The 27,677-nt window shown below is 46.6% G+C and overlaps 1 protein-coding gene across 1 annotated transcript; it reads right to left on the bottom strand.

Annotated features, from left to right (window-relative positions):
- Positions 1–22,835: 22,835 nt before the first annotated feature.
- On the bottom strand, positions 22,836–23,726 carry LOC127334615 (protein BIC1). The gene has a single exon (XM_051361114.1). The coding sequence runs from the start codon at positions 23,543–23,545 to the stop codon at positions 23,063–23,065; it is 483 nt and encodes a 160-aa protein (XP_051217074.1). The 5' UTR covers positions 23,546–23,726; the 3' UTR covers positions 22,836–23,062.
- Between the last annotated feature and the right edge of the window lie 3,951 nt (positions 23,727–27,677).

Genomic DNA, 27,677 nt, shown 5'->3' with positions numbered 1-27,677 from the left:
TGTACACGCACGCCCTGGACCCCCTGCGAGCACGTTGAGCATCACCGTGCCACCACGACGCCGCCAGACACGCGCGCAGCCCAGACCCGTGACCACCGGCGCCGGAGACGACGACCTGCTTCCGTGAACGCCGCGGCAGACATGGAAGCAAAGCGACCAAGCTAGCCACCGCCCGACCACGCTGTCGCTGCCAAACGCTTCGCCAGGAACCGCAGAACAGCGCCACGCCATCGCCTAGCTCGCTAGCTCGCCGGAGACGCCGCGAGCATGTCGACCACCTCACTGCCCCGCAGCACCCTCTCGCGCCTATAAATAGAGACCTCCCTGGACAGAACCAAGCACACCATCACGATCACCACTCACCACCGCTTCGCCCAGCACCAGTAGCTACCTCAATCGTCGCCGGAGCAAGGCCAATCAGAAGATCACCGCCGCGGAAGCCCTGCAGCAATCGCCGACGATCCCGACCACCCCAGGCGACGCCACTTCTACCAGGAGCTCCGCCGTCGTCCACAACTTCGTTGAGCACACTGCCCACCGCCGCTGGAGCCGATCCACCCATGATTCGCACGAGGTGTACGAATATATGGTGGTCCTGCTTGATCAAGATAAAGCTAAAATGATCTACAACGATTTAGGGTTTTCACCGCATAATCGGAACATCCTACTCGTGATTGAGCCTCGCGGCCGCGCACGATGATCGTAAGCCGATCCTAGACAAGGCCTAAAAACCAACACGAAGTTGATCCCCGGAACATCCTGTCTAGGGCTAGCAAACTACACCCTGCGCGCCGCTGGATCCTTCAACCCTTTGTAAGGCCTAACTATGCAGATATTAAACTAATCCTTGAAGAACAAGGAGCAACCATAACGGATCGGATCTACTAAATAATGATCAAGCGGGGTGCCGCCCCTATGCCTAAGATAGGCGTAAGGGCGGCTAGATGTCTAAGGGTTGCACGACGATAGCATATGATACGAAGAACCATGCTAACCCTAACACATCTAAGATAACTACGTTGCTCGCCATCAAAAAGGCTTCAGTACGAGCAACGCATGAACAACGAGTAAACTTGTACTGCCTAGATCGCAAGATGCGATCTAGGCAGCATGATGCTTACCCGGAAGAAACCCTCGAGACAAGGGAGTTGGCGATGCGCCTAGATTGGTTTGTGGTGAACGTGATTGTTGTTTATTTCATAAACCCTAGATACATATTTATAGTCCGTAGACTTTCTAACGTGGGAATAATCCCAACCGTGCACGAGCCAAACTCTAACTAACCGACACGTAATCTACTATATTACAGATACACGGGCAAACTAGCCCAAACTTTGCATATAAGGCCGATTCACGTATATTCTTCCATGTATATTCTTCAAGCCCATCTTGATCGCGGCCCACCTCTGACTTGGTCAAATTCTGGTGATAACACATGCCCCCCTGGTTTTGGAATTGATAATTCCAAAATCACTTTGCTTTTCTTCGTCGGGTCATGTCGTGGCAGAGCAAAACCGTCGCAGTATCCTTCATCATGATGCCTTGCCTTCTCAACTTCTCCGCATGACCTGGCAGTTTTTTTTTTCCTGGGCACCACCTCCTCGGAAACTGCTGTAGCATTGAATCTCCACTATATTCCCTTTTATTTAACCATTCCAAACAGTTCGCTTCCGCATCCCCTTCGCATTAGCACTCCAAAAGCCCTCCTGTGCCACCATGTCTTCTTCCTCCTCTGCTTCATCGGATCTTTCCACCCAGTCCTCCTCTTCCCGCGAGCCGACGCCGGAGTGGAACCCGGAGGAGGCCCACGCGGCCAACATCCGCCGCGCCATCGAAGCCGGGGAGGAGTCTAGTCACGACTTCTTCGTCTGGTCTGAGGACGACAAGTCCTCGACTGACGGGGAAAGTGACCTCCGCTTCCTCGCCGACGGGGAAACGGAGGAGGAGAGAGATGATGATCGCTTCTCCTGCGACGACTTCACCTCCCCCGAGGAGGAGGAGGAGGAGAAGGAGGAGGAGGAGGATGACACCTCCTCCGACGAACCGCCGGCCAAGCGCTTCTGCCCCTGGCCGGGGAACCTCAGCGATTTCTGCATCGACGACGACGACACTGATGAGGAGGACGAGGACAACGAAGGCCCGGCCGGCGGCCGCTGGAGCAGCGACGACGAGCCCGCCGGGAGTAGCGCCGACAGCGGCGACGACGGCGACGACGAGGGCAGCGACGGCCCATAGATAGGACCCTTAGCATAGGATCAGTAGTGGTAGATGGGGCAATGTACCCCCTAGTACTTCCTTTTGAGAGCAATCAGCTCTTTATGTAAGAAATCCTGCTTATCAATGAAGAACTTCCCCCAATTTGATTTTGCCGATTTCCCTTGAGCTAATTTAGTCGATTTCCCCTCATACTGATTTTGCCGATTTGTCCCCTTGGCCAATGCTTAATGAGCCGATAGCAACGCATCGGTCCTTTACAATCCATCCTTCAATTCTTCAACTGATGACTTTGAGATCTGGTGGATAATGTGGAGTCTTCAAGAGAGCCCTTAAATTCCTCCCACCAGGTCTAGCGATCCTCTTCTGCAAGAACTCACAATTTTTGAAGAAGGTTGCGACGCAGGATCAGCCGATAGCACCCCAATCGGCTTCTAAAACAGAGCATCTACCAGGCCAGCTGCCCCCCGAGCCTCAATCAAGGCGAGAATATCGGTGAGGATGCACAGATCGGACAAAGGGCCTTGAACTCAGGCAATTGAGACAGCCACCATGCAGAGGTCCTAGTCATTCCTACGAGCGTAGCTGAGAAAGTGGCCAACTTAGCCAAGCCGACGGTAGATGCACCAGAGCTGATCACCTTTCTTCCTTGGAAAGCCGATATTGTAGATGAAGTACCAACGGCTTAATGAGCAAAGGGCTGCCTTGTATGCCAAAACTGATGCTTCTGACAGTACTGCTGAACTGGCGCAAAGGGTTGGAAGTCCTCGAAGAGAAGGTTCAGGCACCAAAATCGGCTCATTGTTCACTCCCTCGAGGAAACAGAAGGCCTCACAGCTGAACTGAAAACCGACCTGGTCAAAATCCGTTTCTTGAACATGCAGCTGGTAGATCTTGCGTCCATGAAAAATAGTAAATTTTTTACTGGCCGATTTTCTATCGGCCCCCAATATTTTACTGCACATGTATCGCACATGTTCATCCGATTAGGTGCCCCCCGAGCCGAATCTGTCAGGTAACTGCAGATATCGGCTCTGTAGTTAGCCAAGGCACTGTATTTGCACGTCGGCTCCGGTAGGACCAATATTGACTCTCCTCAGCCGACGTAAAACCGCTGCCTATTAGATCGATGTTGAACACAGGCGGAATGCGTGGTGAGGATAATTTTGGCCGATTGCTAGAATCGGCCTCCACGTTGATCGAATCGCTCAATGAAGGTTTTGCAATGTTCCTCCATAGATCTTTGGGGCCGATCCCAAGGATCGGCCTCGCCACGTTTGCCCATCGGTTCGTTCTTGCTACACGGTCAGGCCGGTGGATAAGACCAGCCTAACCCCATCTTTTGTCACGTCGATGCGCTCGCAGTCGTCCAAATTGATGCCTGAGAGTGGCTCTTGGCCTGCTGTTTCCCAAGCGTTCATGCCAGCCGTTGAAATCTTGGCTGAGTCATCTGCATAGACGACCTCTACCTCATCTCCATCCCACTGTATTACGCATTGGTGCATCGTGGATGGAATGCAACAGTTGGCGTGGATCCAATCTCTTCCTAGCAGGACAGCATAGGTGCTCTTGCTGTCGACGATAAAGAACGTCGTAGGGATGGTTTTCCTTCCTACGGTCAGATCCACGTTCAGAACACCTTGTGCGTCAGACGCTTGGCCGTTGAAATCGCTCAGTGTCACGTTGGTCTTGATCAGATCCGAGCTAGAGCGTCCCAATCGACGTAGCATGGAGTATGGCATAATGTTGACTGCCGCTCCGGTGTCCACCAGCATCTTGTTGACAGGCTGCCCATTGATATAACCTCGCAAGTACAGGGCCTTCAGATGTCTGTAGCTTCTTTCTCGTGGCTTCTCAAAGATAACTGGCCGTGGGCCGCAGTCAAGTTGTGCCACGGGTGCCTCGTCCAATCCTGGAGCACTAAACTCCGTCGGAAGGATGAACACCATGTTTGTGCCAGCCGATGTTTCATCATCGGCTTTCCTTTGCTTGGGGCGCCACTCCATTTTTTGTGGTCGACCCTCTTCATCCAGGGTTCGCTGAATTTTCACGGCCAGATCAAGCCGCGCCTTCCTTAGCGTGTGCAGGTATAACCTTTCGGCTTCCTCCAAACCACGTAGGCGCTGAACCCTACGCTTTTGGGAACGGCTGAGTCCATCAGGGCACCACCTTGGCCGGTGGTACCTGTCTTCTTCTTCATCATCGTCTTCCAAATCCTCGAGATCTTCCACCCGAGGGGACTCAGCATGCTTGTTCCGCGGTGGGAGAGGCCCTAGACGTTTGAACACGGACACGTTAGCTGCATCCTTCCTCTTCTGTCTACATTCTGGGCAGTTGCCGATTGTAGGCAATCGGCTCATTCCTGAATCCCAGCAGTGTCTGAAGAAGGGGCAGTCCCAGTGCCTATCCTCGTCGTCTTGCTCCCTTGACTTTTCCTTGGCGTGGCGCTCATATCTCTCCTCATCGCGATCATGCCGACGACGTCTCCTGGCGTCCCTAGCCAGATGATCTCTTTCATCATCGTCGTTGGGTCGTCGGCGTTGGTCATATTGACTCACATACTTGTTGAGGAGGTGATCAGAGAGAGGTCGCTGATATCTTACGTTCCTCACTTCTCCCTCTGTGATGTAGCACTTGCCATCGTGCCGGAGCCGATCGCGTGGAACGGCTTCCTCTGTGTCCTTGCTACGAGAGCAGCTGCCCTCGTCTCCGTCCTTACCAGAGTGGTGTCCAAGTCCTACCATGTTGATGTTGAACGAGAAACTTGGCTGGCACCCTCCAGGGTAAGTGCACTCCACCATGTTCACGGCGGGGAAGGGGTGGGTGTCGACCTTCATGGCGTACTGGTTGAAAATTAGACGTCCTTGTTCTATCGCCATTTGGATCTGCTGACGCCACACCCTGCAGTCGTTGGTGGTATGGGAGAACGAGTTATGCCATTTGCAGTATGGCTTTCCGTTCAGCTCCTGTACCGTGGGGATTTTGAGGCCTTCGGGTAACTTCAACTGCTTCTCCTTAAGTAAGAGGTCAAAAATTTGCTCAGTTTTAGTTACGTCAAAATCAAATCCTCTGGGCGGACCTGGTGGCTTAACCCATTTGCAGGACACGGGGGTTGCTCCCCGAGTCCATTCAGCCACTGCTACTTCTTGATCTCCCGCAGGGCCTTCGTCTTCATCTGCCTCAACCAGGACTACCGCACGCTTGAATTTGTCCTGGTACAAGTCCGGGTGGCGCTGTTCATATAACGACAGTTTCTGAACCATGTGCGCCAGTGAAGGGTAGTCTGCTTGGGAGGCCATATCCTTGATTGGTGATGCAAGGCCCACCACTGCCAACTCGACTGCTTCCTTTTCAGTCACACGAGCCGAATAACATCGGTTCCTAAGATTTCTGAAGCGCTGGACGTATTCTGCCACAGTTTCTCCACGCTTCTGACGTACTTGTGCTAGATCGGCAAGGCCAGACTCGGAAGCCTCTGAGTGATACTGCATGTGGAACTGTTCTTCCAACTGCTTCCAAGTCCGGATCGAGTCTGGTGGCAACGAAGTGTACCACCCGAAAGCCGATCCTGTGAGGGACTGTGCGAAGAACCTCACGCGTAGTGGATCCGATGCTGAGACCGTTCCTAGCTGTGCCAAATATCGGCTCACATGCTCGATGGAGCTGGATACATCTGATTCATTAAATTTGGAGAAGTCAGGGAGCCGATACTTGGGTGGTAGCGGGATCAATTCGTACTCGTTGGGGTACGGCTTGGAATAGCCGATTGTCCTTCTTTTCGGCACCATGCCGAACTGGTCTCTCAGGATGGTACTGATCTGATCCGCGGTGCTGGCCGCAGGAGTCGAACTCTGAAGATTCGCCGGGGTGGCATACTTAGCCAGCCATGCTTGCTTTTCCAGCTCTGAGCCAACTGCAGGAGCTGAGCTCTGGAGGTTTGTCGGAGTGGCATACTTAGCTAGCCACGTCTGCTTCTCAAGATCCGTTCCCGAAGTTCCTCCTGTTGTTCCAGAAGTCCCTGCTGTTGCGGCCTGGTTTGTGAGCGCCCAGTTACCGCAGTCTGGCATGTATGTGCACGTGTACCCGTGAGGGATCTCCTTAGGCGCCTCGTGCAAGAACTGGTAGTCACTAGGGTCACCACCGATCTTGTAGACGACGTATGCCGGTGAATTCGGCACTTCTGGTGCTGCCAACGCGAATGGCAGCGGTGGACGGGACTGGAGTGGCATCTCTCCTTGGTATGTCCCGAGAGCTGGTCCTGACGGAGAGTACTGGTGCCTCATGATTTCCTGGATCACCCGAAGAGCAACACGCTCCAAAGTGTTCACCAGGTTCTCAGAGTGGCGGTGTAGCGAATGAGCTACCATGAAGTTAATCTCCTGACGCAGGGACCTGGTGCGTTCTTCGGATGGGGCGGACAGGTCCACTCCATCGAGCGTGCCTTCAGGTGAGAACCCTTTCCACCTGATGCCATGTGAGCGGGTTCTGTGAAAGGAGTCGATGAGGTCGGCTTCGAGGATCGCTTTGACCTCGTCATACTTCTTCTTGAGCTCCTCGGTCAGATCCTCGTACGTGACGGGGGTGCCGTCCGCCATCTCAGATGTAGATGGCGATGTGGTTGATGCCGTCCCACCGGGCGTGCCAGAATGTGTTGCGGTCAGAAACCCACCGGCGAGCAGCGACGGGCAACACAGGAGAGCCGGGAACAACTTAGGGCTGCGGCTGGCCCTGGTCCCTCCGAGCGACGGCCCGCAAAGACTCCGGCACGCACGTCCGATGCTGGTGCAAGGGCGTGCCACCTGACCTATACCTGGTCAGGAAGGTGTTGGAGATGCCTCGCTTAGTTTCCTGCATGGCATACATGTAAACATTAAATACGAGCCTCGATCGGCTCTCAGGTTGTCCTGTGAATCGGCTCAAAGAGCCGATCCACCCATGATTCGCACGAGGTGTACGAATATATGGTGGTCCTGCTTGATCAAGATAAAGCTAAAACGATCTACGACGATTTAGGGTTTTCACCGCATAATCGGAACATCCTACTCGTGATTGAGCCTCGCGGCCGCGCACGGTGATCGTAAGCCGATCCTAGACAAGGCCTAAAAACCAACACGAAGTTGATCCCCGGAACATCCTGTCTAGGGCTAGCAAACTACACCCTGCGCGCCGCTGGATCCTTCAACCCTTTGTAAGGCCTAACTATGCAGATATTAAACTAATCCTTGAAGAACAAGGAGCAACCATAACGGATCGGATCTACTAAATAATGATCAAGCGGGGTGCCGCCCCTACGCCTAAGATAGGCGTAAGGGCGGCTAGATGTCTAAGGGTTGCACGACGATAGCATATGATACGAAGAACCATGCTAACCCTAACACATCTAAGATAACTACGTTGCTCGCCATCAAAAAGGCTTCAGTACGAGCAATGCATGAACAACGAGTAAACTTGTACTGCCTAGATCGCAAGATGCGATCTAGGCAGCATGATGCTTACCCGGAAGAAACCCTCGAGACAAGGGAGTTGGTGATGCGCCTAGATTGGTTTGTGGTGAACGTGATTGTTGTTTATTTCATAAACCCTAGATACATATTTATAGTCCGTAGACTTTCTAACGTGGGAATAATCCCAACCGTGCACGAGCCAAACTCTAACTAACCGACACGTAATCTACTATATTACAGATACACGGGCAAACTAGCCCAAACTTTGCATATAAGGCCGATTCACGTATATTCTTCCATGTATATTCTTCAAGCCCATCTTGATCGCGGCCCACCTCTGACTTGGTCAAATTCTGGTGATAACAATAAGCTAGTGCGGTTTCTTCTTGATGCAATAAGCTAGTGCGGTTTCTCTTATTATAATCAAGAACATAGATATTATCAGAAAAGTCATCTATGCAATGATTAAGGATAGTAGAGACTTGAAATTACAATCATGAGTCACACCACTAATTTCATAGACCTCATCAAGAAAAGTCTTTCAAAGGCTGCCATAAAGCTCACAAATTGTTCTACTTCTTACATCCTATGAACATAACTATAAGTATGATATGAGGCAATTGTATGTTGATCATGGGATTTACATTGGAAGTCAAAATGTTCACCACAACAAAACTTACAAGACCTTTCATAATGTGCAAGAAACTCATTAGCAGATTTATTTAGAATACTTAAGAAACATTTAAGTCATTCCCTTCACATGATTCTCTATATTTCATAGCATTTTTATATTCCTTTTTCACCGTGACATTTTTATCTTGACTAGTAGCCATACCATGAGTATTTTTTATATTTTCCCATTTTCATTTTATGGGGTTTTGTGTTTTATGAAAAAGAACTAACAAGAAAATACTAAAAAAAAATGACAAGTAAAATACGATGCAAAATCTAAAATAGATAAGAGAGCTCACAGTGGTGTTACCTCCCCAAGCTTAGGTGAGACGCAGTTGTAAGCAGATTCTTCTAGAAAATACCTCTTACGGAGCAACCACTATGATGTAATCCTTTTCATCTCCCTAGCAATGGCGCCAAAAAATGTCTTGATGACGTTGGGACTCCAAGTGCAGAGTGTTGTGTGATGTCTACGCCCCCCTCCTTTTCCTGTAGACAGTGTTGGGCCTCCAAGAGCAGAGGTTTGTAGAACAGCAGCAAGTTTTCCCTTAAGTGGATCACCCAAGGTTTATCGAACTCAGGGAGGAAGAGGTCAAAGATATCCCTCTCATGCAACCCTGCAACCACAAAGCAAGAAGTCTCTTGTGTCCCCAACACACCTAATAGGTGCACTAGTTCGGCGAAGAGATAGTGGAATACAGGTGGTATAAATAAGTAGTAGCAACGGCACCAGAAAAGTGCTTTGCTCAGGACAGTAAACAAGCAGTAGTAACGCAGCAGTAGTAACGCAAGAAAACGATAAACAAGCAGCGATAGCAGTATTTAGGAACAAGGCCTAGGGATCATACTTTCACTAGTGGACACTCTCAACATTGATCACATAACAGAATAGATAAATGCATACTCTACACTCTCTTGTTGGATGATGAACACATTGCGTAGGATTACATGAACCCTCAATGCCGGAGTTAACAAGCTCCACAATTCAATGTTCATATTTAAATAACCTTAGAGTGTAAGATAGATCAACACAACTAAACCAAGTACTAACGTAGCATGCACACTGTCCCTTCATGCTAAGAAAGGAGGCATAGATCACATCAATACTATCATAGCAATAGTTAACTTCGCAATCTACAAGAGATCACAATCATAGCCTACGCCAAGTACTAACACGGATGCACACACTGTCACCATTACACCGTGCAGGAGGAATAAAACTACTTTAATAACATCACTAGAGTAGCACATAGATAAATTGTGATACAAAACTCATATGAATCTCAATCATGTAAAGCAGCTCATGAGATTATTGTATTGAGGTACATGGGAGAGAGATGAACCACATAGCTACAGCGGAGCCCTCAGCCTCGGGAGTGGATTACTCCCTCCTCATCATGGAGGCAGCGATGGCGGTGAAGATGGCGGTGAAGACGGCGGTGGAGATGGCTCTGGGGGCAATTCCCCGTCCCGACAGGGTGCCGGAACAGCGACTTCTGTCCCCCGAATTGGACTTTCGCGATGGCGGCGGCTCTGGATGGTTTTCTCTGTTTCTGTCGAACTGGTCGATGTTTTTAGGTCAGGGACGAATATATAGGCGGAGAGGCGGCGCAAGGAGGCGGCTGGGGCCCCCACACCATAGGCTGGCGCGGCCAGGGGGCCACCCGCGCCGCCTTATGGTGTGGGCCCCCTGCTACCCGCCTCCGACTCTCCTTCGGTGTTCCGGAAGCTTCCGGGAATTCTAAGACTTTCGGTGTTGATTTCGTCCGATTTCGAAAATATTTCCTTACTAGGATTTCTGAAACCAAAAACAGCAGAAAACAGCAACTGGCCTTTCGGCATCTCGTCAATAGGTTAGTTCCGGAAAATGCACGAATATGACATAAAGTGTGCATAAAACATGTAGATAACATCAATAATGTGGCATGGAACATAAGAAATTATCGATACGTCGGAGACGTATCAGCATCCCCAAGCTTAGTTCCTGCTCGTCCCGAGCAGGTAAACGATAAACAAAGATAATTTCTGGAGTGACATGCCATCATAACCTTGATCATAATATTGTAAGCATATGTAATGAATGCAGCGATCAAAACAATGGTAATTACATGAGTAAACAAATGAACCATATAGCAAAGACTTTTCATGAATAGTACTTTCAAGACAAGCATCAATAAGTCTTGCATAAGAGTTAACTCATAAAGCAATAATTCAAAGTAAAGGTATTGAAGCAACACAAAGGAAGATGAAGTTTCAGCGGTTGCTTTCAACTTGTAACATGTATATCTCATGGATATTGTCAACATAGAGTAATATAACAAGTGCAATATGCAAGTATGTAGGAATCAATGCACGGTTCACACAAGTGTTTGCTTCTTGAGGTGGAGAGAAATAGGTAAACTGACTCAACATAAAAGTAAAAGAAAGGCCCTTCAAAGAGGAAAGCATCGATTGCTATATTTGTGCTAGAGCTTTGATTTTGAAAACAAGAAACAATTTTGTCAACGGTAGTAATAAAGTATATGTATCATGTAAATTATATCTTACAAGTTGCAAGCCTCATGTATAGTATACTAATAGTGCCCGCACCTTGTCCTAATTAGCTTGGACTACCGGATCGTCGCAATGCACATGTTTTAACCAAGTGTCACAATGGGGTACCTCTATGCCGCCTGTACAAAGTTCTAAGGAGAAAGCTCGCATTGGATTTCTCGCTATTGATTATTCTCAACTTAGACATCCATACCGGGACAACATAGACAACAGATAATGGACTCCTCTTTTATGCATAAGCATGTAGCAACAATTATTTTTCTCATACGAGATTGAGGATATATGTCCAAAACTGAAACTTCCACCATGGATCATGGCTTTAGTTAGCGGCCCAATGTTCTTCTCTAACAATATGCATGCTCCAACCATAAGGTGGTAGATCGCTCTTACTTCAGACAAGACGAACATGCATAGCAACTCACATGAAATTCAACAAAGAGTAGTTGATGGCGTCCCCAGGAACATGGTTATCGCACAACGAGCAACTTAATAAGAGATAAAGTGCATAAGTACATATTCAATACCACAATAGTTTTTAGGCTATCTGTCCCATGAGCTATATATTGTAAAGGTGAAGAATGGAAATTTAAAGGTAGCACCCAAGCAATTTACTTTGGAATGGCGGAGAAATACCATGTAGTAGGTAGGTATGATGGACACAAATGGCATAGTGGTTGGCTCAAGTATTTTGGATGCATGAGAAGTATTCCCTCTCGATACGAGGTTTAGGCTAGCAAGGCTATTTGAAACAAACACAAGGATGAAGCGGTGCAGCAAAACTCACATAAAAGACATATTGAAAACATTATAAGACTCTACACCGTCTTCCTTGTTGTTCAAACTCAAAACTAGAAATTATCTAGACCTTAGAGAGACCAAATATGCAAACCAAATTTTAGCATGCTCTATGTATTTCTTCATTAATAGGTGCAAAGTATATGATGCAAGAGCTTAAACATGAGCACAACAATTGCCAAGTATCACATTACCCAAGACATTATAGCAATTACTACATGTATCATTTTCCAATTCCAACCATATAACAATTTAACGAAGAAGAAACTTCGCCATGAATACTAAAAGCTAAGAACACATGTGTTCATACGAACCAGCGGAGCGTGTCTCTCTCCCACACAAGCATTTATTTAAACAAAAACAAAAACAAAAGCACACAGACGCTCCAAATAAAGTACATAAGATGTGACCGAATAAAAATGTAGTTTCAGGGGAGGAACCTGATAATTTGTCGATGAAGAAGGGGATGCCTTGGGCATCCCCAAGCTTAGATGCTTGAGTCTTCTTGAAATATGCAGGGATGAACCACCGGGGCATCCCCAAGCTTAGAGCTTTCACTCTTCTTGATCATAGTATATCATCCTCCTCTCTTGACCCTTGAAAACTTCCTTCACACCAAACTTCTCATAAACTTCATTAGAGGGGTTAGTACATAATCAAAAACTCACATGTTCAGAGGTGACACAATCATTCTTAACACTTCTGGATATTGCTCAAAGCTACTGGAAGGTAATGGAACAAAGAAATCCACCCAACACAGCGAAAGAGGCAGTGCGAAATAAAAGGCAGAATCTGTTAAAACAGAACAGTCCGTAAAGACGAATTTTTAATAAATACTTCCGTTGCTCAGATCAGAAAACTCAAAACTAATGAAAGTTGCGTACATATCTGAGGAACACGCACGTAAATTGGCATATTTTTCTGAGTTACCTACAGAGAAAACAGCCCAGATTCGTGACAGATAGAAATCTGTTTCTGCGCAGAAATCCAAATCTAGTATCAACCTTCGATTAGAGGCTTCACTTGGCACAACAAAACACAAAACTAAGATAAGGTGAGGTTGCTACAGTAGTAAACAACTTCCAAGATACAAATATAAAACAAATTACTGTAGCAAAATAACACATGGGTTATCTCCCAAGAAGTTCTTTCTTTATAGCCATTAAGATGGGCTCAGCAGTTTTAATGATGCACTCGCTAGAAATAGTATTTGAAGCAAAAAGAGAGCATCAAGAGGCAAGTATGAAACAAATTTAAGCCTAACATGCTTCCTATGCATAGGAATCTTGTAAATAAACAAGTTCAAGAAGCATAATGCAACAAGCATAGAAAGATAAAACAAGTGTAGTTTCAAAAATTTCAGCACATGGAGAGGCATTTTAGTAACATGAAAATTTCTACAACCATATTTTCCTCTCTCATAATAACTTTCAGTAGTATCATGAGCAAACTCAACAATATAACTATCACATAAAGCATTCTTATCATGAGTCTCATGCATAAAATTATTACTCTCCACATAAGCATAATCAATTTTATTAGTTGTAGTGGGAGCAAATTCAACAAAGTAGCTATCATTATTCTTCTCATCAAGTGTAGGAGGCATATTGTAATCATAATCAAATTTATCCTCCATAACAGGTGGTACCAAAAGACCACTATCATTATAATCATCATAAATAGGAGGCAAAGTATCATCAAAGAAAATTTTCTCCTCAATGCTTGGGGGACTAAAAAGATCATGAAAACCAGCTTCCCCAAGCTTAGAACTTTCTATATTATTATCAACAATGGTGTTCAAAGCGTTCATACTAATATTACTGCCAGCATGCAAATAAGATTCCATAGGTTTTTTAATTTTCGCATCAAACAATCCATGTTTTAAATCAGGAAATAGAATAAGAAGCTCATTCTTGTCCATTATGCCAAACTAGTGTAAACAAGAAACAAAAAGATGCAATTGCAGGATCTAAAGGAAATAGCTTCGAGTACTTACAACGGCGGAAAATAGCTTGGTAGCCGAGGTCCGGAGTGTGAGTACCTTTTACCTTTCCTCCCCGGCAACGGCGCCAGAAAATAGCTTGATGTCTACGCCCCCTCCTTTTCCTGTAGACAGTGTTGGGCCTCCAAGAGCAGAGGTTTGTAGAACAGCAGCAAGTTTTCCCTTAAGTGGATCACCCAAGGTTTATCGAACTCAGGGAGGAAGAGGTCAAAGATATCCCTCTCATGCAACCCTGCAACCACAAAGCAAGAAGTCTCTTGTGTCCCCAACACACCTAATAGGTGCACTAGTTCGGCGAAGAGATAGTGGAATACAGGTGGTATAAATAAGTAGTAGCAACGGCACCAGAAAAGTGCTTTGCTCAGGACAGTAAACAAGCAGTAGTAACGCAGCAGTAGTAACGCAGTAAAACAGTAAACAAGCAGCGATAGCAGTATTTAGGAACAAGGCCTAGGGATCATACTTTCACTAGTGGACACTCTCAACATTGATCACATAACAGAATAGATAAATGCATACTCTACACTCTCTTGTTGGATGATGAACACATTGCGTAGGATTACACGAACCCTCAATGCCGGAGTTAACAAGCTCCACAATTCAATGTTCATATTTAAATAACCTTAGAGTGTAAGATAGATCAACACAACTAAACCAAGTACTAACGTAGCATGCACACTGTCCCTTCATGCTAAGAAAGGAGGCATAGATCACATCAATACTATCATAGCAATAGTTAACTTCGCAATCTACAAGAGATCACAATCATAGCCTACGCCAAGTACTAACACGGATGCACACACTGTCACCATTACACCGTGCAGGAGGAATAAAACTACTTTAATAACATCACTAGAGTAGCACATAGATAAATTGTGATACAAAACTCATATGAATCTCAATCATGTAAAGCAGCTCATGAGATTATTGTATTGAGGTACATGGGAGAGAGATGAACCACATAGCTACAGCGGAGCCCTCAGCCTCGGGGGTGGATTACTCCCTCCTCATCATGGAGGCAGCGATGGCGGTGAAGATGGCGGTGAAGACGGCGGTGGAGATGGCTCCGGGGGCAATTCCCCGTCCCGGCAGGGTGCCGGAATAGCGACTTCTGTCCCCCGAATTGGACTTTCGCGATGGCGGCGGCTCTGGATGGTTTTCTCTGTTTCCGTCGAATTGGTCGATGTTTTTAGGTCAGGGACGAATATATAGGCGGAGAGGCGGCGCAAGGAGGCGGCTGGGGCCCCCACACCATAGGCTGGCGCGGCCAGGGGGTCACCCGCGCCGCCTTATGGTGTGGGCCCCCTGCTGCCCGCCTCCGACTCTCCTTCGGTGTTCCGGAAGCTTCCGGGAATTCTAAGACTTTCGGTGTTGATTTCGTCCGATTCCGAAAATATTTCCTTACTAGGATTTCTGAAACCAAAAACAGCAGAAAACAGCAACTGGCCTTTCGGCATCTCGTCAATAGGTTAGTTCCGGAAAATGCACGAATATGACATAAAGTGTGTATAAAACATGTAGATAACATCAATAATGTGGCATGGAACATAAGAAATTATCGATACGTCGGAGACGTATCATTGTGTCAGCAGAGTATTTTCCCCACAAGGGTGACCCGAGGATTTAAATCGAACTCTTGGGAAACTGAGCAAAGTGTATTCTCTTCTCTCTTCTTCTAGCAATACTGCAAATAAAATAAAAACCTTGTGCCCCTAAGTCCACCGAGTGGATGTCAAGCACAAGGTTTCGTGTAAGTAGATAAAACATAAGTAAAAATAAAGCGAGTAAAACTAGATAAAATATAGTAACTAAGTAAAAAACTGTAAAGGGGTTGATTATTTTGATGTTTTGTATGCAAATAAGAAAAGTAAATATTTTTTATTTTCGGATTAAAATAGTGCAAAAAATAGAAAACAAGATAAAAGCAAGATAACGGTGTTTCTTATGATAAAAAGTGGACCGGGCTTCATGAGTTCACTTAACTATTCTCTCTTTTAAGTTGTAGTGGACAAATAGCAATTCATCAATGAGATATGAGGATGCAAAATAATAACATGCAAAAGATACGCATTTATATGGACATCAAGTCCTAACATAGAGATGATGCAACACATCTCTCTTATACTCCACAAGAGAGGGGAAACTCCATGCAACCTTGTATGAAGAATTAGCAGAGCATTGCTATAAGTACTTTGACATGATGTTTGAATGTCAAATATGCTACCTTGAACAAACAAGATCATCGCTTTTGTCACGTGATGAACATAGCACATGAATTCACTTTATCCCTAGTGAGGTAGCAAAAGAAAAGGCAACACCATAATAGATCATGAATTTGTTGTCACTATTAAATCACTGCAACCATGCTACTCCTTCTAATACACACATCACCCCACACGCGCTCTTTCATAGATGTTGGATCATAACAAATACTTACCAACGGGGTACATAATATGCATCTAGCAATACATCTTACACATAATACAATCAGATCTCATAGCACAATATCATATAATAAGGATCCACCACATAAGTATTATAATTATAGCCATAATCATGTGAGGCAGCTCATATGGCACTAAGAACTATGAAGAACATGAGATAAATAGATCAAGCTACTGCCACAAACCCGTAGTCCAGAGGTGGACTACTCTCCCTTGATCATGGTGATGATGATGAAGACATTGGAGAAGGTGGAGATCCCTCCGGTGGTGATCCTGTCGGAGTTTCCCCCTCCAATCTTCTATGCTGCAGCCTCCGTTTTTGTGTTTCTATCTTTCTGCGGCGCTATCCTCCCGAGAACTCTTCGGGGCCATATATATACTGATTTTAGGTCAAAATACGTCGGTGGGCGAAAGAATCAGGTGAATTAGTCGATTGACGGTGGAAAGAGGGTGGGTGGCGCACCCTACATGTTTGGGTGCGCCACATGCACTCTTTTGTTCCTCTGGTCCATCCAGGCCTCCTCCAAAGCTCTAAGGGGCGTCTCCCGATGAAAAAGTGATGCTCCAAAAATCTCAGGTCAATTTGATTACGTATAGGTCTGAAAGTGAAAAGTATACAAAACATGAAATTCATGTTCTACAGAGTTATAAACCAAATAAAGGGAACCATTGGTAAATCTCCATAAATCAATGCAAAACATGTTATTAACATCATATACATTGCAAATATGTGGGAATTCAATGTGATAAAAGACAAAGTTGATGTATGCATTTTACATGCATCACAGTGTCGCCCTGGGATGCAAAGAAGGGGACGGGGAGGGAAATTTTGGTCTAATGGATTTTGTTGTCCCTGGCGGGCGCGGCCGGGTAGGTCACGTGAGCTGACCGCGCCATGACCGCGTCATGTCCGCGTGGATGCATCCACGACCCAAATTTGGGCCAGGAATACGTCCAAGTGGACAACCAAGTCATTATGCGTCGGGCCGGTGGGATGGAAGCAAACCCAAATTTTCACCGCGAGGATGCAAACGGTTACTTTGCGCCTGTTTGCACCGGATGTCGCATTAGTGCATCACCACAAGTTAAGACTCCTCTTGGTAGATTTCATCTGACATCATTAGTCCGGTTACCTCTTACCACCAATCATGGTCAGCGCAACAATAAAGGTCTATAGACCAGATTAATGTAATAGGCTTTATGGTTCCTTGTTATCCCCAAGTCATACTAGATCAACTCTGAGGTCTACCGTGTCACTGGGAGGCCACGAAAGTTCTAGTAGACAAGATTATGCTTGTGGAGTTTTCTGGATCATGTTGTCGAGGCCTTTAAAGTAGACAACAAGCATTATGAAATAGGATCTATCAACTCCCACAAGTTTAGTTGTTACTGGCCCTTGAGTGACAAAGTAATAAAGAATGATATCAGAGAGTCAAAGCTTTTAATAAAAGAGCTCACAAGTTGGAATTGGTATCTCATCTTATTCTTCACAAATAGCTACCTTAAATTTGATCACAAAAGCATTTGAGTGGTTGCAATTTTCCACGCTTCCTAACCGCATAGAGTTGCTATTGAATAAACTTTAAACACACAACAAGTTTCAAGAGTTTAGCTAGGTTCGCAAAGCAAAATCTTTAGAACCTCTCTTAATGGGAGTTAAAAGTTTGTGATCAATATGTTTTTATCAAGGCTGGGGTGTTTACATATTTTTCAAAAGTCGTATAATATTAGAGCAGCTCATTAACACCCACTCCATAAATAGTGTCTCTCTAACACTTAATCTCTTCCTTGTTTTTCAAGAACCGCAATTCTTTATTAGCGAGACAATGCCAAAGCTTTGTTAGTTTAATCAGACAATGCAGCCTAGGAAAGATACCCGTAGATATTGATTTCTCAAAGTTGCACATTAGAGTACTCCAACTTCACTTATAACACAGACCCATGGAAATGCTAAATTTTACCAACTATAGCATTGCTACAACAAGTGTTTATCAACTCAATAGCCAAAACAAGGAGTAGCCTCCATGAAAGATCATTTTTAGGCCAGAGGAGTTGTTAGCAACCATGGAGTGCGACAGTTTTGTGGACACACATAAAACTATATCTAACTTTAATTAACAGATCAAACTTTGGCATGCATCTCCATTAGTGCTAAGCATTGGTTACCTCAAACAATTATTTTCTGAAGTGCTATCAAGCCATTTCATTGAGATATATGGGGTTGAGCATTTCTAAGATTAGATTCTTAAGATTAAATACCAAACACCCAAGTCATCAAATTAACGTTTTTCACATTCTTAAAATTTTAATGGAGTTAACTCCACAATTCTTTTCAAACTAAAGGATATTGTATTGATCAAAGCTAAAATAGTGACACTAGTGTGGGAATATAATTCATAAGATAACAAGATAGCGGGGAAAGAGACTTAAGTGCAACCAACCAAATAATAATATCATCAAATGCAAAATATACAAAAGGGAGCGAAGAATCGAGTGTTTGGTCTTTACTCAAGTTGGCTCAATGCTATAATTCCCATCCTTAGGTCACTAGGAGTGAATAAACTAGGAAAGTCCAAAGAGAACAAAGAGAGCTTTTCACAAAGTAAAACCAAGGCTATTTTAATTTTATAATTTTCTTTCCTTTTGATCAATGCAAAATTAAAATAAACATGCAACTAAAATTGGAAAGAAAATATATCAAAAGAAGAAATAAAAATATGATGCAAAGAAAGGGTGGAGGATTTTAACCTCTCCCAAGCTTATTTTTAGCCAAGCTGGGATCACTCATCGCTGTTGGGAGGTGGATCCGGGTAGTGCTGGTAGTTCCACATGAAGTTGTGGAAGCTCGCCGAGAGTGCGTCGATGTTATAGTTTGCTTCATGAAGGGTTCTCTCAAGCTCACCAATGTGTTGATGTTGGTGCCCCGCTCCAAAGTCACCCTAGCCCAAATCGTCCTCATCCTGCTGCCGATGTTGTCCTTCCCATGGAGGGTCGCATCCCTCTCCAGGTGCACGCCCTGCCAAAACCTTGACATGGTGCAGTTCTTCCTCGCTTACGACCCACCGGCCTCTTCCCTGCAAAGCAAAAGCTTGATATACAAAAAGAGTCTCACTAGTAGGAAAAACGCCATATTAGCAGCGCACCCATCTAAACGGACGGGATTGCTATTAGTAGTCGTGTGCCAGAAATACGCAAGCGACTGGTACACGCGTAATGACAGCGTAGCGGAGAGTAGGGGAGGGCAGCGCACGCGACTAGTATGTGGGTCCCGGCTATACTCGAGTTCAGAAAGTACCCGCAGCGCGCGCCCACGGGGGCACGCGACTGCTATCGCCATACCATTCTTGTGTGTCTTTGCCCGCCCGCTTTCAATATATTGGGCTGTGGGGCGCGAACCAACAAAAATAGCAGTTGCATGCCTCATTATAGGCATGCTGCTACTATCAACTTAATAGTAGCGTGCCTTATTTTGGGTACACTACTACTACTAATCTCAGGATTTGCACCCCCGTGAATCGATATCGCCTTTTTCAGTAGTTTAAAAAATCATAGAAAATGATACAAAATTCAAAAAATAAAACCCTTCGAGATGGCCATGTGTTATGTTATCTAGTATTGATGAAAATTTAAAAAATATGAATTTTGATATTGTATGCAAATGGGGTCATGTCTCGGTAAAACGACTTTTCTGATGAAAATCTTTTTTTTATATGAAAATGTATCTACGTAAAATTATACATCCGATTTCAACTCCCTCTGGGCGTTTAGAGAATTTTAGGTTTCCCAAAGTCGAAAAAAAAACAGAGTTTCAGGTTGTAGATTTTGGTGAAAAAAAATTTAAATCGGGAAATTTTCACAAAAATTCCCTGTATAGTTTCAAACGTTTCCCTCCTTATCTACCCCTTCTCCAACTTATCTCCTTCTTCTCTTCCTCTTCTCCACCTTCTCCCTCCTACTCTTCCACTTCACCAAAGGGCTGCTGTCTCTAGTTTCAAACGATTCACCAAAGGGCTGCTGCCTGTCGTGTTCTCTGAATGTCGGTCCAGTATGAACATTGTGCCTACCATGTTCAGCCTGCGGGGTTTGTTGAAGTGTATGTATTGTTGTGTACAAACTGTTGTAACGTTCGGCTGTAACTGTATTGTTGCGAAGGGACGCGATCTCCGTCGCCTGATGTGAACGTTTTCCTAAACAAAATCATACGTCTTGGGGCTTTGGGACAGTAGACACTAATGGTGTGTAGATGGAGTGATGACAGAGGTTACTCACGCACTCTTTGGAAAAACCACATGGAAATGGAAAATAGAGGACATGGATTGAATAAATAAAAGTTCTCTTATGGCATCTCCAGCGGTCTGACGCAAACGGATGGAAAGAGACCGTTTACGGCCGCGCGGATGAAAATTATATTTGCTCGTAGCCCGGCAGCTCGAAGTAGAGTGACTGGACTGTCCGTGGCTAAGTAAACGTAGCCTATTTAGGGTCGGAATGCGTCTGCGCGGACGTGGGTGGGACGAGTTCGCGCGGGTCCTCCTCTCCTCTTACATGGCCCGGCGCTAGTGGCATAGAAGCCACTTCCACTCCTGCCATCCCAAAATATCGTATTCGGGCAGCAGCAAAATCCTTACCGAGCGATCGCCTCCCTCGCCGCCATGGAAGCCGACGACCAAAAATACCACCCTAGCCGGTCAAGATACCGCACCTATGGCGCCCACAAAGTGTTCCGCCTCCACCGGCCGTGAGACGAAGCTCAAGGTGCTGACTAAGGAGGAGAATCTCGTCCAAGCCAAGAAGCGATGGGATTGGCGTGCCAATGCGCGGTTGAGGGAAGTCCAGCAAGCCATTGATGCCACCGCGTGGGTGGCCGTGTCTATGGTGTTGGATATGCAGGCCAAAACCAACGCCCATGTGAGGCTAGCGCATGTTGTGGCGGAGGCCATGCTCCTCATCAACTAAGAGGGGATCGTTGGCCATGCTCTCCATGCCTCATCGGCGAGCTCTGTAAGTTCCCACCTAGCACGGTCGCCTTTGCGATGATGATCATAAATTTTGCCGCCGGCAACGTCCTCCCCCGGTACGCTTGCTCGATCTTGCACGTTTTCCCTTTTTACCATGCACCGTATTCATCTGACGCCTGGTGAGCCGCATGCCTACTGGGCCAATCACGACAAAGAATCCATGGAGACGCTGATCTACGGTGGCAGCTATGTCGCCGATGGCCTTGAGAAATAGACACATGACCCTGGGACGCAAGCCTAGTACCATGGGACTAACATCGATGGGGATCCATTGTTCGATGACTATACCCAGGCAACAGAACAAGCCACAACCATTTGCGATGACGACAATGAGGAATTTGAGGAGGGCGAGGACATCTTGGGCCTCGATGATGTCGTGGTTGCCGGGGCTGGCGTGTGCGTTGGCAAGAAAGAAGGGGAGAGACATAGGACCACAACTTCTCTGACAAGGAGGACCTCGTGCTCGGCGCTTCTTTGTTGTGCATCAGCCAAGACTATATGTGGCGCCTAGCAAAACGGCAAATAAGCATATTGGAGGAAGGTGGCCCAAGAATGACATGAGAAACGGCTACACAAGTCCTACGAGATTTACAACACACACAACAAAGAGTTCATCAAAAAGAGGTGAAACTACATCAAACAAGAAACTAAAAAGTTTTGTGCGGCGATCGACCATGTCGTTAGCCACCTAGAGAGCGGCGTAGGTGTTGTGGCAGTGGTAAGGGCACTGACATCATCATTCCATCAATGTACATGCCATATCATACCCAATAATCCTAACATTTTGCACTTGTAGGTTCCCCGGGCCATGGATTATTTCAACAAAAAATATAAGAAGGGCTACCACATGGTCCACTATTGGAATGTGCTAAAGGAGGCTCCTAAATGGAGGATAGGCTACGGAGCCAACAAGGCCAGCATCAAGAATGACATAACAAGGGTCGCAGTGGACGTCGATGGAGAAGACGTGGCTCATGGCCAGAATGCGCTTCCATCTCATCCCAGGGACCACAAGTCCACCAAGGCTATTCTCGCCCGCGAGGCTTCAACCATTGCGTTGAGTGAGACCTTGAAGTCGATGATGGCCGAGTCTGAAGATGTCATTGGCAAGAGGGATGAGAAGAAGCGTCGGGTGAAGGAGGCATTTACTGACATCTACATCGACCTCACCAAACAGGCTATAGAGGTCCAAAGGCTTGACGCCGAGGCCAATTCTCGCGCAGAGGACAACTGGATCATGCTCGCTAACTTGAGCACCATGGATGCGGACCAACGTTCTTAGTTTGAGAAGAAGCAAGCCGAAATCTGCCAACGGGACGTCTGATCGTCCGTGTCTTCGTCATGAGCACTATGCCCTCCTTCTACCTTTGCTACTCATCATGATCCTCTTGTGCCCCTTTTGGAACTTCATTTAGTCCTGCGAAGCCTATTATGTGAACTTTGTTGTTGTGCCTCTTTTCGACAGCCGTAATTTAAGCCAGTTCGTAGTTTGAATGGCCTAAATATCTCTTGAATTTCCTACTTTTTGTGATGCATTTGTTTGATTTAAACACATCTAAGCTAGGCGAACAATATATATATCAAACCGCTGAAGCTGCCCCGGACGCAAACGGACATTCATAGCCGAGCAGCTAATTTGTTGTCCGCGGTAAGACCTAAACGATCGCTGTACATGTCCTATACCAGGAGTACGTAGGAAGTATAGTAGGAAGTAGTATTAATTTGGATCAAGAACGTCGGAACCTGCCGCAATGGTGATCAAGCGACTAATTACATCGACCAGTATACAACAAGAACAGCACAACAATCAAGTACGACCTGACACCTATAATATTCTCATATTCGTACTCCGGTCGAGTAGCTAGGTTTGGGTGGAGCTGGAGATTGACGAAAGACTGTCTCAAAATGAAGAATCAAGACTCAAGAGCAGCCGTTCTGCACCCGGAGCGGTCGCGTAGTAGCGGCGTGCCCGTGCGGTGTCCGTCGCGCGGCGGCGCACTCGGCGACGAGCGCGTCGCGCGCGGTGAGCAGGCCGCGCGTGGCGGCGAGCGGGCGGTCGAAGACGGCGCAGTCGACGACCCAGTCGTTGAGCAGCCTCTCCTGCCCCCACATGTCCGGGATCCGCACCCGGCCCACCATCTCCGTCCGGTGCCGCTTCAGCCGCTCCCGGGCGCTCTCCTCTGCAGCCGCCGCCGGCCGTCTCGACAGCTCCCCGGCGCTCTTCTTGTTCTTGTTATTCTTCTCCGCCTCCCACGACGGCGCCAGTGGCCTCCTTGAGGCGTCCACCGCGCCGCCGGACGTCTCCGCGCGCTCCTCCTGCTCCACCGGACCGGCGTCGGAGGCCGTGCCTCTCTCGTCGGCCGCAGGGTCGATGTGGTGTTGCTCCATGCTTCTGTTACACATGGAATGGAGGAAAAGAAAAAATCTAAGAACTGGTGGCGAGGTAGCTTTTGGTTTTCCTGCGTGGTGAATCGATCGGCGGGTTGTTATAGACGCCGACGGGCCGGCGCGCGATGGAGCGCGATGGCAATGGTGGGTGGGAGGAGAGCGTGGCCGCGACGGGCTTGTGTGGCTGCGTTTGGCCGGGCTACGTGGTGAGCGCGCGCGGGACGGAATTCATACGGCTGCGTCTCCGCCTCGTCTCTCCTGTGGGCACGTTGGGTCGTTTGCCTTGTTTGGCTGGCTGGGAAGTGATGCACGCATGCGTGAGGCTGGTTGGCAGCACCATCACCAGTGGGCTGCTGGTTCGAAACAGGGTGGATTTTTTGCAGGGGCCACTTGGCTCCATGATTTCCTCTCGGCCTCTCACCTCCAGAATCTCGACAAGCTTTGTTTTCAGCGGGCCACGCTGTCTGGCTCCATCGTCGGCTGTTCGTGTCCAGCAACTGGACTGGAGGAGTTTTGAATATCATTTTGTGGATTTGTGGACTGGATCGTTCGGGGTTCCATGATCCCAGGGTGGTCCATGCTTGCAAAACTTGGAGCTTATGTTTAACTTTCCCTTGATCATGTTTTCCGAAATGGATGGAAGCAGTACCGTGTGATAAGAAAACATACACCAAGCTCTTATCAACTAGAAATCAGGAACACCACATGCCCCGAGACACCCACAAACTGGAACGGAAACACTCATCCGGTCTAGTAGACTCTTTAGCAAATACATCATGCACACGCTACAGAAGCCGACACCACCATCGATCGATGGTCCATCTTCGGGGCGAAGAGTTGCATAGCCCTTGACATGCCTGCTATCTACGCCGCAATGACTCCAGATAAAGCCCACACCCTGTGTGACGAGGCGGTTCCTCAGCAATGCCCACTATGAGGGGCTTGGATTTTAGAGAAAGGAGGCGATGGAAGTTTCGGGGGCGAGAGAAGGCACGGCGTACCCAGGTTCACGTCCTGCGGTGGAGGATCGCTACGTCCTGCTAGCAATCCACTATATGAATATATGTGTACAGGGGGCCGCAATAGACGGAGTTGTTGTATCTAGTCTAGTTCTAATCTGCGGGTTGTGGTGTCTAGACGTGTCGCCTCTATGATTTATGTTTTTCTGTTTCTGAATATGTGTGTCCCCTAAGGGGTGCCCCTGCCTGGCTTTATATATAAGCCAAACTAGGGTTTACAAGAGTTCTAGTAGGATTCGTATTGCAGTCCTCTTTCCTTGTAGTCCAAGTTGATAACGCGTGCAGGTCCAGCTTGTCGAGTCCTTGTGCTGGTCCATCTTGATAATCTGTATCGGGTATAGCAATGTCGGGTATCCGAAGGGTTATGCCCATATCAGTAGCCCCCGAGTGTCTGGCCGAAGTGAAGCTCCGTGCAGGGACTAAAGTCGTCATCGTCCGAATGCCTTGATCATCTGCTGAGTCTTGTGCTTGATGTAGAGTCGAAGTTGCTTTTTGTCGGGTGCAGGAAGCGCTCATGATGGGAGTAGCCCCCGAGTCTATGGGCGGTGCTTGCAGCCGCGCATAGATTCAAGTTGTACTACTCGAAGATCTTGATGTTGATGCGTCTTCGGGTTTATTCTTCTTTGTCGACGAGGCTGCCATCTTTTTATCGGGTGCGCGACCAGCTCCCGATAGGAGTAGCCCCCGAGCCTGTAGATGAATATGAAATAGTCATGTATAGGTTGTAAAAATGCTGAGTCGAATACCGTAGACTTCTTCGAGTCCCGAGATCATTTGGATGTTTCTTATGATGTCGATGATTTTGATGATATCATAGATAGAGGAGTTGATGATTTTGACGATGTCACAGAGGAATTGATGATTTTGATGATGTCCCGAAGGAGTCGATGATTCAGATGATGTCCCGGAGGAGTTGATGCTTTGGATGATGTTCAGGAGGAGTCGATGATTTGAATGATCTCCGGGAGGAGTCGATGATTTTGATGATGTTCCGGAGGAGTCGATAATTTATATCGGGTGCGGCGTCCAGCGCTCCCGATGGGAGTAGCCCCCGAGTCTAGCACGAATGTTTGCAACTGTGTGTAGACTCAAGTCGAGCAACCCGATGTTATAGTTTATTCAGATGCCGGTGGCAAATATTTGTTGAGCAAATCTTGATGCTCTTAATTTTGGCATCGGTATTATCATGCTTTTGTATGAAAGTTATCGGGGGTAATTTCTTTGAGTGATCAGCTCATGTTGCAGGTTCAATGAACCCGTAGTAATCGTAACTTTGCTACAACCGATGATGTATGTTTTGGCGATAGTCCCCGACCGAATCGAGGGAACTATGCCTACCGTCGACTCCGTCGCTCTTTAGTACCTCCTTATTTTGATGTACCGGCATGGGTCTTTCATATTTTTGCATTGTTTTCCACCAATTGCAGCCCTCATATATTCTATGAAGCTTTTGATGAGAATTATAATAGATCTTGCAGCACCCGAGCATTGTCGTGTAAGCTGTGGTATGCCGATAACCATAGCTCCCGATGAGAGAATTAGTAACCGACGAAGATTTTCACCAATTGCAGCACTCACATGCTCCACGAGGCTTTTGGTGAAATCATTGATAGTATAAGGATTCTTCATGTTTTCTTGAATTCCAGCGAACCGGCGCTCCCGATGGGAGTAATAGTGTAAGGAGTATTAATATTTTCTTGGATTCCAGCGAACCGGTGCTCCCTATGGGAATAATAGTGTAAGGAGTCTGCATATTTTCTTGGATTTCAGTGCTCCCGATGGGAGTAGACGCAATAGTTCGAAGATATTCCATGAGCCCTCGAGTAATTCCAGCGCTCCCGAGGGGAGCGCATCGGGTCAATATTATATAAGATGATATCCTTTGAATATTCCAGTCGATGAATCCACTGACCGGAGAATATATCGGATCAATATTATATAGCCATAGGAGATAAATCCATTAATAACCATAGGTGATGAAGCCATTAACTCAGCTATGACAAGGCCAATGTAGAAGCAGGTCGCATGGTGGACGCAGTCGAAATAATTGCGCAATCAAAAATATTTGATGTGGCGGGCGTAGTTGAAGTAGTCACACGGCCAAAAAATATAGTTCATGTGGCAGGCCCAGTCAAAATAGTTGCGCCACCAAAGATAGTCCATGCGGCAGACGGCAGTCGAAATAGTTACGCCACCAAAGATAATCCATGTTGCGGGTCCAGTCGAAATAATTCCGCAGCCATAAATAGTCGATGTAGCGGCGTAGTTGAAGTAATCGTCCGTCCAGAAATAGTTGATGTGGCTGCGCAGCGCCTGGCCGGCGTGACCAATGACGAAGACGTAGTTGATTTGTCGGATCCGCGACTGGTGAACACCCGAATATATTGAGTCCGCAATATCGGGTTCGCGACATGCGAGCCCCCAATATGACGAGTGTGCGACCGCGGGCGTAGTCGTCCAATCAGAGTAGTCGAATCTTTGTTTCAATCTGTAATTATATCACGGCACAAAAATCTGTACGCAAGTAATAGTACGGGTCGAAAATATTTGACCAAAAGAAATTTTTGTAAATTGTACGTGAGCTCTACTAGCAACGTGATTGACTCCTTGTTTTTTCCTTAAACTTCAGAACTTGCAGCTGTAATCGTGCTGAGCTTGGCTGTCAACACCCGGGTTTTTAAGTCCAGATGCCTATTATGTCATTCATCGCAATTTCAGGAATATTGTTGTTGCGAGGCATAATAGTTGAATATCATAGTCATCATTCATTACAGACCATATTGTCTTACAACTTGAATCAGATGATCCATATTACACAAATAGTTGATCTATTGATCAACGAACAAACACAAGTTCATAGCGGAAGCGTAAAGATAAATGGACTCTCTAGTCCACAGGCCAACGCTTGACGTCGGAAGACTCCTAGTTGTCGTAGGCGTCCTGCTGGTCATCTCCTTGGTAGTTCTGTTCATCCTCATACTCTGGCCATTTGAATAGCCAGGGACAAAGCCGTGAGTACTTTAAGTACTCGCAAACTAATACTAGTGTAAGTGCTAACAATTCTAGTAAGGGGTGCTAAGCTCTAGTTTATTTGCATAAAGCCAATTTTAGTTCAATAGTATTTGAGA

Source organism: Lolium perenne, chromosome 6, assembly GCF_019359855.2.
Source record: "Lolium perenne isolate Kyuss_39 chromosome 6, Kyuss_2.0, whole genome shotgun sequence".
NCBI classification, from domain to species: Eukaryota; Viridiplantae; Streptophyta; class Magnoliopsida; order Poales; family Poaceae; genus Lolium; species Lolium perenne.
Note: the sequence above shows the minus strand (reverse complement) of the source record. Positions and strands in the feature narration are given on the sequence as shown.

What these genes read in the sequence shown, in the direction of transcription:
- LOC127334615 (XM_051361114.1), bottom strand. Translation starts at nt 23,545, where the DNA reads ATGTGTAACAGAAGCATGGAGCAACACCACATCGACCCTGCGGCCGAC.